The sequence below is a fragment of the Rattus norvegicus genome, chromosome 7, assembly GCF_036323735.1.
Source record: "Rattus norvegicus strain BN/NHsdMcwi chromosome 7, GRCr8, whole genome shotgun sequence".
NCBI lineage: Eukaryota > Metazoa > Chordata > Mammalia > Rodentia > Muridae > Rattus > Rattus norvegicus.
Window position 1 is genome coordinate 15,161,030 of NC_086025.1, and position 13,261 is coordinate 15,174,290.

Here is a 13,261-nt window from a genome sequence, read left to right on the forward strand (position 1 = left end):
CCATTTACTTACATTTGCTACAAATACTGTGCTTCCAAGTCTTCCAGCCTGTAATGCATGGATAATCTCATTTGGGATGTTAGGATTATTTAGGATACTGGGTGGGATATTAATCATTCCTGGGCCACCTGGTCCCATACCCATCCCACCAGTCGTAGCCATCACCTTTTGCATTGCTCTCCTTGCATGTTCACCATCAGGATCCTGAAAGAAGCACAAAGCGTTATAGCTTGAAGTAGGTTAGAATAGGCTTGCAGAAACTAGTGGAACTGCTGCCTTCACCACTACAGAGGCTCCCTTCTGCCGAGGTGCAGCTCAGCTCAGTGAAAGTTTCTGCCTGATATTCCAAAGTGCAATCCCCAGCAACAATCATTAAACAAATAAAATACAATAAAAAGGCTCTCAGTAAAGCACTGTAGCAGTGGTGGTAAAATAAAGGTCTATAGCCTTAACCCTCAAGATTGCTAAAGCAGTTCAAGGTCTGCTTGAACTCAAAGCCAGCCTACAAAGCTAAGTGAAGCCTTGTCTCAAAGTAAGTAAAAAGTTTCACGTAGGACTCTGTTACAGTCCAGTCTGACACTCCTTGCTGTGTACTCAGTAAGTCTCACTTTGGATACAACTTAGTAATGGCAGACCTTATCAAGCAGCACAGTATGCACCAGTCACTCCCATTTCCAACACCAAAGAAAAACAAGCAAACAAAACAACAAAACTGCAGAAACTAACAGTTTGAAAAGTATTTCTCAAATTAACAAGACAAAACAAACCACAGCAACCAGAAGAGTTCTAGAAGAGTAACAGTTCAGAACCAAAAGGCATAAAACTAAAAATCCAAAAACGATTTTGACTAAAATGAATAGGTAAGGGATAAAAGGATTGGCTGACCTGAGTTAAAAATTCCAGATTGAAACAAGGTCTTCAGGGGCATACAATGGTTGACTCTTACTATTAGAGTAACTTTGTAAAACTCATCAATGATTTTTCACAAAGTCTGAAATCACCATTCTATAATCCCAGGTTCCCCAACCCCTCAAGGGCACCAGTGCTAGCACTTAAGTACAGTCAATGCAGTGTATCAGCACCTAAAGAGAATTATGAAAATCTGATGCTGGCATGATTATCTTATTCTTATTTGTGTCTGTGTGTACATATGGGATATATAGCAAATGTATGTGAACATGCCTTGGAGCTGGAATTATACAGGCCGTTGTAACCTGTGTATTTCCCACTTGAGTGCTGGAAATTAATTAAATGCAGATCCTCTCTAGAAAAGCAACAAGCATCCCCAACCGCTGAGCCATCTTTCCAGCTTGACCCAATTCCTGAAGGCTGCCTCTTCAATTTACCATTAACACATAAGAACTGACTTACACCTAGCCATGTTTTCCTCTAAGTCCCAAATATGTTGTGTTCCTTCCAAAAGGAAAAGGTCTAGAAGAGTGGGTAAGGCAGCTGGAACCTGAGTTATAAATTAGCCTGGGATACACAGCAAAAAACTGTTCTCAGACATCTTAACACTGCTCCCTAGATATTCAGTCAAGAAGGTAAATATCTGACAGTTAATAAAACATCCTTCTATAGAAAAGAAAAAAAAGTATAGTGGCAATCTAGTAGGCACAAAGCCCTGGGTTCAATCTTTGCCACCACCAACATAAAAACCAAACAAAGAAACAAAAACCCCAAGGTTTAGATAAAAATGAATACATTCATTTTATAGCGTTCAAAGATGGATAGGAAGGTGGCTCAGTGGGTAGATGAACAAGCATCTATATGATACGGGAGCTCAGCTCCTCAGCCATCCGTGTAAGGCTGGGGGTGTGGGGCATGCTGTACTCCCAGTGCTAAAGGGAATGGAGAAACAGGAAGGAAGATCCCTGCAGCCCACTGGCCTGCCAGCCTAGCTTCAACAGTGAGCTCAGGCTCAGTGAGACCACTCACCTCAAAATCTAAGGTGGAGTGACTGAGGAAGAAAAACATTCACTACTAGTATGACCACCTGTGTACACAAGTGTACACAGCAAGTACATAGCACATACACAAAAATAAAGAGGCAAATGGCAAATGGACTGTGACACATCACGGCAATCCTAACACTTAGGAGGCTGAGACCACCAAAACTTCATAGCAAAATTCTATCTCAAAAACAAAACAAAACAAAACAACATCAAAAAAACAGAACAACTCAGATGGGCCAAGAATAATGTTCAGATTGGTGGATAAAAAGACTCCCTTATACAATTTCAATTCTAAAATCCAGAAGCTCGGGTTTTGTATTTCTCAGACAGCAAGGATTGAAGAGTGGTAAGCTTAGGTTACTCAGGATCTGCTATTACAAAGTCACTATCTTCTTAAATTAGTAGCAATTAAGAGATAAAGAAAGTTCATGAGTTCAAGGCCAGTCTTGACTACAGGGTCTACCTCAAAAGAACAAAGAGCCAAATAAATAAAAAACAATAGGTATATGTCTACTTAGTACATTCTAGTCAAAGGCCATTCTTTTTTTTTTTTTTTTTTTTTTTTTTTGGCTCTTTTTTTTCCGGAGCTGGGGACTGAACCCAGGGCCTTGTGCTTCCTAGGCAAGCGCTCTACCACTGAGCTAAATCCCCAACCCCGTCAAAGGCCATTTTTATCCTCATCAAACAATTATACCTTACTTTTTGAGTTGGAAATGTAATTCAGTAATAGTCTGTTTTCCTAGTATGTACAAAGTCTTGGGCTCCCTCACTAACACCAAAGGAAAGGGGAAAAAAGAGCTCACTTCTTTGACTTTCAGTGGCCTTCCACTCAGACTATGCTTGTTTAGAACTTCGGCAGCTTTTTTCATGCTCTCCTCCATCTTGAACTCAACAACACTATAAAAAAAAAAAGCCAAAAACAAATGAATAAAACCAGTCTTACTTGGAAAATTGAACTTGGAAAATTCAAATGCCAGTAAGTATAAGTAAGTAATACTTACGCACATCCCTTTGAAAGAAGCCACAGACCAGTAAGATGAGCAAGGGGGAAAAAGAAAAAGAAAAAACAAAAACAGTAAATATCAACGACAGCTATGAACAAATTAAAGATATGATGTTTGTAACAAAAGTCAAGATTTTTTAAAAATTAATCCTTCTAAGGGGAAGCTGACAGAAGTGCATGACCTAGCCTTCCATGTAAAAAGCTGGGCTCCTTAATCTCCTTTTCCTACACATTATCGGCACTGCACTAAAACTAAGTTATAATGAGCAGACCTAAATCAGGTTCTCCAAGAAATCACACAAACTTTTGATCTGCTTCCCTCTGTATTCAATCAATCCTTACCATACTCCTACTAAATAAATCCATCCTCTCCATAAACTAAATTCATCCTTTGGATTATTCTAAGCCATTCTATTACACGACAGAGAATAGTTTATGTTCTCATTACACTAGGCCAATTTGAACATTCAGGTTTGTAATGTGTGGCTTACAGTTACTGGCACAAAGGCTACTTTTCAGAATCTTTGGTTCACACAACTTTCAAATCAGCAAACAACCGAGAGTAACATTTTCTAGACAAGAACACACTTTTACTTTAATTATACCACCACTAAAATTCCATGCATAATTCACACACAGCCAATTCCTGTTAAACAAAGAGACAATGCTGCTATTGGTCCCCAGTTATCCAAATTGGGCATCCAAACAGAATACCAGAAAGCTCTTTGGCCAGCCATTTGGAAAAGCGGGACTCCTGTTTGCAAGCCCCCTCCCACCCTACTGGAATGTTGGCAAAATCAAACATGGCTACAGTAACATGAGCACTCACTGCCTTCCTGATTTCATTCGAGTCCACGCCACCATACAGTTACATTTGTCATGTAGTAAATCCACAGAAGAAATTCTCTCAGACACTTACCCTTGACTTTCCTTCAGCGTCCATTAAGAGCTCCACGTATGTTACCTCACCAACTACAAATCAGTTTCCAGACGACACATAAACCAAGGGAGAAAAGCCAAGAAAACAATGGGAATTTAGAACAATCATCAGCAACCTTGTATGGAGCCTCTGCCTTATAAGAAAGCCCAGAAACACTCCATATTCTCTAAACCACCAAACTAGGCATTACAGGTGTGCAGTAAATAGGTGAAAACTCATTAACAATATGTCCTTGATTTTCCTCCCACCACAAGCACACTACTTCCACAGATTTCCATTATCAATTTCCCTGTCTGTAATGCTCACTCATGACTAGAGGCAATCCAAATCCACAGGAAAGAATTCTGCAAGATTCACTTTCAAGAAAAGGAAGATGTTTTTGCATCTTACCGGTGAAGTCAAGATAAATCGCACACACATCACAATGCCACTGAACTGAGCTCACATGCCACAAATACAAGAACATACCTATACATAAACCAAAAGGCATATAGACACAACTTCAGGGCCAGCTTTGTGTGTATAAACTGTTTAACAGTTCAGGTTTTTAGCCTAAATCATCTTGAAATTTCTAATATTAACAAGCAGCCTCTCATTTTGTACTGGGCTCCTCAAATTCTGTACCTAGATTTTGCATACAGTCCAAGACACCACGGTTTGGAAGAAGAATACTGGCTATACAATTGTTAAGTTAGAATAGTATCAAGCCTTATTCTTCCATTTTTAAAAATCTCTGTAAGAGGGTAAAAGTTTAAGTTTGGGGTTCAGTTGGCAACAAACAGTTAAACAGTACAATGAATCTAAACTACATGCAATGGAAAAAAGCAGATTTTCAAATTTTCAGTAGATTTTCCTCAAGGTTTGGATTGCCAATTCATGACCACCAGAACCAGATGTTAGAATCCATCTAAACAACCACCAAAATGGCTGCTGAACTTGAAGATGGCTCAAAGCATTAACTTGTAGAAAACAACATCTAAATCCAATTTCCAAAGTTTAAAAAAGAGAGATGGGGGAATTTCCTGGGAATCAACCCCACTCTTTCCTTAGAAGGATGATTAAAATCTTTAACACACTTAGGTTTAGCAGTGCTCAGGTTGGTCCTCTCTACTTACAACTCCTTTGTTCAAAGGATGTAAGAATTAGAATTTTTCAAATACAAAAACATTCAAATGGAAAACATAATTATTTCACAAACACAATGAACATTTTAAGGGTGTATTTATTAATGGAGTTGCAGTGTTTGAAGGCCACGTGTTCAAAGTTTAAACTTTATAGCCTCATCCTATCCTGAAATGTTACAAAACTGGTACTTTGCACAAAACAAGGAGAATCAGTGCAAAGGGGGGGAAAAATAAAAGGAGAAGGGCCATTACATTTGACTCTGAGTACATACTTTATGCGGGCAAACAAAAAAACTGATCATAGTCAAGTGACAGTTGTACAGGTTGGTTTTATGTTATCCTTACAAAAGTTTAAACAGTTCCAAAACTCCATGACCACTTCTAAAGTCATTTTAAAAAGCCATTTATTTCAACAGCAGCAGCCATTCAATGACCAACAGCTCTTATCTCCACTGATGAAAATGCCTAGTGTCAAACCAGTGAAGAAATTCCAAGTTTATTTCCTACCAGCTGTGACTACTGCTCAATGACCTTAAATAAAAGAATCACTCTATCAACCTCAAGACAACTTTTAAGTTTGTCAGAATCCAAGGACTGTTACGTTTGAAATTTCTAGCTTGTGTCCAAAGACACTTTACCCAAAACAATGTTATTACAACCTAGAAAACAACAAAGTCCAAAGCAAACTTTTTCCACAATCATAACCATTTAACAAAATACCAAGTTAAGAAAATTTCAGCTTTTCCCATTTGACATTCTAGTAATGACACACATCCAGCTTCAATTCTGTGCACTAAAAATTTGATTTAAAAATTATATCCCTTAGAAATATTTTCTCTGTGGCTCAGAAGTATTTCTAAACTGAGGTACAATCAGCATAATCATGCTCATCCCAAGTTAGGAACATTCCCATCTTGATACACTGAAAAACTTCATCTGGTTACTCTTAGGGAATCTGCCAACTGCTTGTAATTCACATCTACAGAGGTAGACAATCATGAAAGCTTTAAAAAGGCTGATTCATCTTTTGTACTAGTATGTAGTTAGGAGGTAAGTTAAGTGACAACAGCAGCCACACAAGTGAACTCAAAAGTTGATGAAATATGCTATAGCTCTTTGATCACCAACATGGATAAAACCCACAGAATCCCAAGATTCTGTGACTTCTAAGACAAGTCTATTGTACCCTTAAATGTCAATTATCTAAATAAAAGACTGAAAAAGAAATAAAAAGAATAAAGAAACTAAAGCTTTACTGAAGAGAATGCAGATGTGTGCTTATGTACTAGGGATTGAACCTAGGATCTTTCTTTCATCTTTTTTTTTTTTTTTGCAATCTGTGTTTGTATCTTTGTGAGATGGGGTGGGTATTCATGGCACCATTGTGGAGGTCTGAGGACAACCTTAGGTATAGTCGTCCTTGCCTCCCACATTAAGGCACTCTCATTTTTGCCTCTGCATACACTAGTATAGCTGACTTGAAAGCTCTAAGGATTCTGCCACAATCTCATTGTAGTGAGATTACTGTAAGGTTGTGAGGATTCAAGATAAAGTCTTATGCATGTACAGCAAACACTTTTACCTACAGAACCAGTCCATGGTTTTTTTTTGTTTGTTTTGTTTTTTGTTTTTTGTTTTTTTTTCCCGGAGCTGGGGACTGAACCCAGGGCCTTGCACTCGCTAGCGCTCTACCGCTGAGCTAAATCCCCAACCCCTAGTCCATGTTTTTAAAACAAGGTCTCATGTAGCTCAGACTTGCCTCTAAATGTAGAATCCTCCTGTGTTCACCTTCTAAGTGCTGGGATCACAGGGGTGTGCTAGGGGATATGTACATGAAAGAAAGCAGGACACACTGTTGAACATGCTCTTTTGTATAATAATGGTCAATACTCAATCTAAGAGAAAACTGCATAGATTAAAGGCCCAGTCCAGAAAAATTTCCCTGTAAAGACAACTTCAGTTGGGAGCCCGCCTTTAGCCCCTTGGAGGAAGGTGGATCTCAAGGCCTCAGTGGTACCTGTCTCCAAAAAAAAAAAAAAAAAAAAAAAAAAAAGACAACTACCTATAGTAAAGACCACAGAAGAAGAAAGCTTCACAGGCTGTACTCCTGGAGCTCAACAGCACTACTTAAACATCTGAGTACTTGGTTTGCATAGCAGGCCTTGCAAAATAACAGCTCAATTTCCAACAGGAAAATATGAAGAATAGACTGGGCAGGAACTTCATTTAAATTGAAAGCAGTTTTGTCTCATTCAACCCACAATGCAAATTATTACAAAGGAGAGGTTTGCTGTTGGACTACTTCTGCCCTCTGGGCCTCAATTTTCTGTCAGCAGCAATCTGAAATTTACTCAAAGTGACGATCATTAAATAAGAATGGAAGGATTAAAGGCTTAAAGAAGTCTTAGCTTATACAAATTAAACTGACTGCTGCTAAACTAGGATTTGAGAGTAAACTGTATCACTGACTTTTCTTTCTTCCTCAAACTGGGCATAGTGTTTATTCACCAGTGCAGCTAAGTCCAGCCAGAGTGGCAGCTGCCCCACCTCCACACTGCTTGCTCCCTAGGTAGACCAAGAAATAAGAAGCTCAGAACCCAATTTTCTTCATTCTGAGAATTTTAATGTCTCTAACTAACCTTACACATTAAGATGCCAAAACCAAAACCAAAACCAAAAAAAACAGAAACAAAATAAAACAAAAACCTCCACATATTTGTTTAAAAGAAATCTTCATTTTTGGTACTCAAGCCCTATAGAATCCCATATTCTGTTGTAATTCATCTAAGTAGCTGTGGATGAAAGTTACTTTCAAACATAGTTCTGGAACCTCTAATTTAAATTCATGTAAAAGTGGTTCCCTTTTTTATTTTTCCAATCCAAGAACTCTCTAGCACCACAACCATTACCCCCATTAAAAAAGATACTTAAGTTGTGAAAGTCATCTGTCACCCTAGCACTTGGAAGACTAAGGCAGGAGGGATCAAGAGTCTGAAGCAAACCTGGGATGAGAACCTGTCTCGAAAACAAACAAACAAACAAACAAACAAACAAACAAATAAAGTTGTACCTTAATCTAGGAGCTGTACTGACAGGAGTTGAACAAAACAGCAACATGGCTCAGAGGAAAACAATGCTTTCCATACACCTTGTTTTAAAAATGGGTAATAATGGGCTGGAGAGATGGCTCAGTGGTTAAGAGCACTGGTTGCTCTTCCAGAGGTCCTGAGTTCAATTCCCAGCAACCATATGGTGGCTCACAACCATCTGTAATGGAATCTGAAGCCCTCTTCTGGTGTGTCTGAAGACAGCTACAGGGTACTCATATACATAAAATAAATAAAAAATATATATACATACATACATATGTACATATGTATATATAAAGGGTAATCCTCTGACTTCACCATTAGTACCAATCACCAAACAAGTTCTGCACCATTTTTTCCAAGGGGAATGTGCAAGTGACCAGGTTTTTACCAGACCATTAACAGACTGTCCTAAAATGCTGATAAAGTGCTAAAATTAAACACAAAATATATACGCTTGATATCATAGAAAGGGAAGTCCAGAAGTCAGGAAAGGGTACATGAGATGCTATTACCAGTACTGTTGCCCTTCCTGTCTTGTTCCGAGAGGCTGCAACTAAAGACAAGTTCCAACGGTAGAGACTGGAAGTAAAGATAACTAATCCTAGTTCTTTTTCCAGGAGGACATAGTTTTATCAGGGTAGAATGCAGATTGGGAAAACTCCTTTCATTGTGTCAGTCTAACCTGGTCACTTGCAGTCTAATCTGTTTAGTTGTGGTTGCTAAGAAACAAATCTTCAGTTTAAGTACCTTTATCTGCCACTCAAGCTTTTCAAAACTTAGGGTTTTCTGACAACACATTATGCCTTTAATCCCAGCACTGCAGAGGCAGAGGCAGAGGCAGCTGTATCTCTATGGCTACCATGGTCCGTATAATAAGCTCTAGGACATTCAGCTACAAAGTGAAACCCTGTTGTGAGAGTGAGGGTGTGTGTGTGTGTGTGTGTGTGTGTGTGTGTGTGAGAGAGAGAGAGAGAGAGAGAGAGAGAGAGAGAGAGAGAGAGAGAGGATAAATAAGAGACAGGAAATAACACGTTTAAAAAAAATCAAACAAGGACATTTTAAGCCATTTATTTATATATATAAATGTCTTTAAACTCCACTGAATCTCAACACCACTATAGAAAAATTAACCTTTCTCTTATGAATCATTTTATTCCCAAGCTAATACTGCTAATTTTTTATACAGCAGAATCATTAGATTGTACTGGGGAGCTCTAAACAAGAACATTTTAATGTTCAATAAAAACAAGATTTACTGCACACCTGTAATTCTGAGTTACACCACCAAAAGTACACTGAGAGGGAGAAGCACCCATATCCATGGCAGTATGCCAGGGGAATATGAGAACCAGTTTGGAAGGATCTGAATAAATCACCAGGCTGGCTCCACACTTAATACAGGACAAATAGTAAATTGAGGTGAACTGCTTCTACATCCAGAAACGTCATGGCTGCAACTTTATGGCTTCCAAAACTTAATTACTGAATGGTAAAGCAGTAAAAGTATCACCTACTTTATCCATCATGTCCCAAAACTGGTTCACACACTCCTAAAAATGAAAAGTAGGTTGGCCTGCAATCTCTTACAAAACTCTAACAATTGCATTTTCAAAGCCACATTCCTGGTTCTTGGAACTACTATACCTTAATTATCAATGGAGATAGCAATTCAGTGGTTCAACCAAATCACAAAAGAACACAAATTTGAGGTTTATTCCAAAAACTAATTCAAATGAGATCCAACTGTACTATACAAAAATTCTAAGCTTGTATTAAAGCAGCAGTCCCATAGAACCAAGAACACTGTATCTGGGATGCCACATGACACTTCCTTCAGACAAAAGAAACTTCACTCTTGCTCTAGAATTGGCAGGAATGATTTGGCTGACCAAGGCAAGAAACAAATCTCACACAGGAGCAGCACATGTGACTGAAGGCTCACAGTGCCTAGTGCTTCTTGCATGTCACGGTCAACTTAATTGATAGAATAATGATGGCGGTAGCCACTCAGTTTCAAAACTCAATGCTGGGGCACCAGTACACACACCAAAAGGGCCATCCAAGTGTTACCCTTGTCACTAAGAATTAACCATTCAACAAATCAAACTCAAACTTCTCTTCATTATGAATGCTCCAGAAAACCAATTCCTTTCAGTCCTTCAAAGAAACTCCATTAAGGGTGATTTGATCCTAGGTTCCCTTGGGAGAGAGGAGCTGCTCAAGGCATCCTATCTTATCTAAACCAGGACCCAGCAATCTCTTCAGTCCCGAGAGCCACCATCAGGGATAAGAATCATGAAGGAAAGGAGGACAAAAGCAAACAGAGTGCAGGAGAGGGCGACGCTCCAGCGTGCAGAGACACTTGGTCATTTGTCCCGTCTTAGGCCAGAATTTGGATGCCTGGGCTGGGACACCATACACCCTTTAAGGCACCACATGCACAGATGATCTGAGATCTCCCATTGCCAATCTCTGACTCCGGAGGAGAGTTCACAGTTCAAACAGAAAGTCCTGTTGCAGAGTTTGAAATCTGAGCAGCATACATTCCAGGCACTATATTTTGATTCCAGGAGGATACCCACAAAATTTAAAACTATCTCCTAATCAGACTTTTAAAAAACTTTAAAAAATTAAACACACACATACATACACACACACCCCAAAACAACAAATAATGTGAAGAATTTGATACATTTCCTTAACATAAAAGCTCCCCTCTCTGACTGACGTCCCAATAACCATATTAAGCCAGTAAAATCATTTGTAGGTCAAGGGACCATATAAATCACCCTATTGAACACATAGTCATGATCACATAAAATGGATGGGAGGATTGAGGGATAGCGCTAAACCTGAACAGAACACATGCTCTTCCTAGAGCAGCTTCCACTGACAAAAACCAGGAGATAGCCACAGAGAAGATGACACATTGACCTTCTTACCCTACTTCACCACCAGTACCATTACCTTTTTCTTTAACCAGGTCTTTAAGTGACTGCCATTTCACATCAAAAGGTATATTTGTAATGAAGGCTCTGTATCTTTTAGTTGGGTTTGCATATGGCTCAAAGCGATTGCCTCCTCTTTTTATGTTTTTCTCCTTCCTCTTCTCATTCTGAGTAGGTCGTTCTTCACTGAATTCAAGAGAAAAAAAGTTTTTCAGTTAATACAAGGAAAAGCCACTATTTGTCATACCAAATTTATTATCCCACACAGTTTTGTATGACATGGTCAATGCTGGTTTTGATTTGTAATACAGCAAATGAAGGATGGAGACAGAGCAGATATCTGCAATTATGCATTCCCTAAAGTGTACCCCACTCCTGAATTGGACATAGTGGCATTCCTAACACCCAGAAAAAGGAGTCAGAGTCAGCCTCAGTTACATGAGAACAAACCTTCCTACCTATCATCAACCCATCTTCAAGAGAAAAGTGCTATCCTAGGCTTAGGTATGGTGTTCTTTATGCTAACACAGAGTTAGCAGAAAGTGAGGCAACTGCCCAGGAATGAGGGGTGGGGAGAGGGGACGACTGTCACCTAAGTTTACCAAACACAACACTATCTGCCAAAGCAACTCTCAATGTTTCTTGACAGATAACATGTTAACTAAAGTTCGTAAATTATATATCAATCCATTTGTCACCATCCACCAGAGAATTATGGATAGAAAGGTATTTAAATAACTCAAATTTTTCTCAGACATACTCAAATGCAGATTATAACAGGTAGTATATCACAAAGTTGATAATACACCCAATGCTATTTTTTCATTTGTCACAAGACTAATGAATATTTTCTTCCCAAATCCTTATATACAATTTTTTTAAAAATATTACTTTAATCTATGCATAATGTTTTTTTTGTACTACATGCTTGTCTGGTGTCCCAGGAGGACAGAAGAGGGTGTCAAATCCCTCTGGAACTGGAATTACTGATATATCTGAGCTGCCACATTTGATTAAACTCAGGTCCTCTTAACCATTGAGTCATTTCTCCAGATCTGTAACATTTAATTCTGAAAGTCCCCCTTTCAAGCAAATAATACAAAATGTACTCATAGAAAATTTTTTTGTTTTGTTTTGTTTTTTTGAGACAAGGTCTCACTATGCAGCCTTGTATGGCCTAGAACTGGCTATGTAACCAGGCTGGATTTGAACTCTGCCTCCTAAGTGCTGAGTTATAGTTTGTGCATGTATGTGCTTGAGTACTGATGCTGTTTGGAATGTATGTGTGTGGTAAAAAGGAGACAGCTATTGGGAGTCAGCTTTCTACTTCCACCATGTTTGTCCTGCACCTTTAATCACTATGTCTGAGCCATCTCACTGGCCCTTTATAGGCATCGTTATCATAAATACTCCAAATCCGGAAAGTATTAAAAATTAGATTGATAAAGTACCTGAAGCAAATTTTAAAATGACATTATATGATTATCTGTATGTATTATATAACACCTTTTGGCTGTTTTTGTGAAAAATAAAAGCAATATTCAAGAAATTAAAAATTCAGCTGGGCAGTGGTGACTTATGCTTTTTTTTTTTTTCTTTTTTTCGGAGCTGGGGACCGAACCCAGGGCCTTGCGCTTCCTAGGTAAGCGCTCTACCACTGAGCTAAATCCCCAGCCCCGTGACTTATGCTTTTAATCCTAGCAGAGGCAGGCAGATCTGAGTTGGAGGCCAAGTTGGTCCAGAGACGGAGTTCCAGGGTATAGTATATCGGTCTCATTTTCTTTATTAACTTACAGTTGTTTTTGTGTGTGCTTATTTGCAATCCATATTCTTTGGTAAGATGTTGACAAAACTTTGTCCTTTCTTTCCTTAAAGAGAAAGTCTCATTCAGCCCAATGTAGCCTTAAACTTTAGCCAAGGATGATGAAGTCCTGCCTCTGCCCCTCTAGTGCTGAGGTGACAGGCCCACACCACTACATCTACCACTCCTGACTGTTTTTAAACTTCAGGTTTTTGGGCTGACAAGTTAGCTAATCAGGTAAGGTAAAAGCACTTGGCACCAGGTCTGATAAGCCAAGTTCAGTCCTTGGAACCCACATGGTGGAAAGAAGCTGTCCTCTGACCTACATAATTAGTCCATTATTTTATTCTGAATTTCACTAACATATTTTAGATGTATGTACTTTACAGACACACAGT

General features: G+C 38.9%; 1 protein-coding gene across 4 annotated transcripts in view; it reads right to left on the bottom strand.

The window, feature by feature from the left end:
• Positions 1 to 13,261, bottom strand: part of Hnrnpm (heterogeneous nuclear ribonucleoprotein M) — a 37,995-nt gene that overhangs the window by 20,153 nt on the left and 4,581 nt on the right. Inside the window, exons 2-7 of one of the 4 annotated variants that reach the window (NM_053876.2) lie at positions 11,082 to 11,248; positions 3,878 to 3,930; positions 2,957 to 2,964; positions 2,759 to 2,852; positions 166 to 204; positions 13 to 48 (exon numbers count right to left, since the gene is read on the bottom strand). In NM_053876.2, the coding sequence (NP_446328.2) occupies positions 13 to 48; positions 166 to 204; positions 2,759 to 2,852; positions 2,957 to 2,964; positions 3,878 to 3,930; positions 11,082 to 11,248 (397 nt within the window). Of the gene's footprint in view, positions 1 to 12; positions 205 to 2,758; positions 2,853 to 2,956; positions 3,931 to 11,081; positions 11,249 to 13,261 lie in introns of those variants that run through there. The other 3 variants (NM_001109911.1, XM_063262870.1, XM_063262869.1) reach the window with 3 other exon arrangements.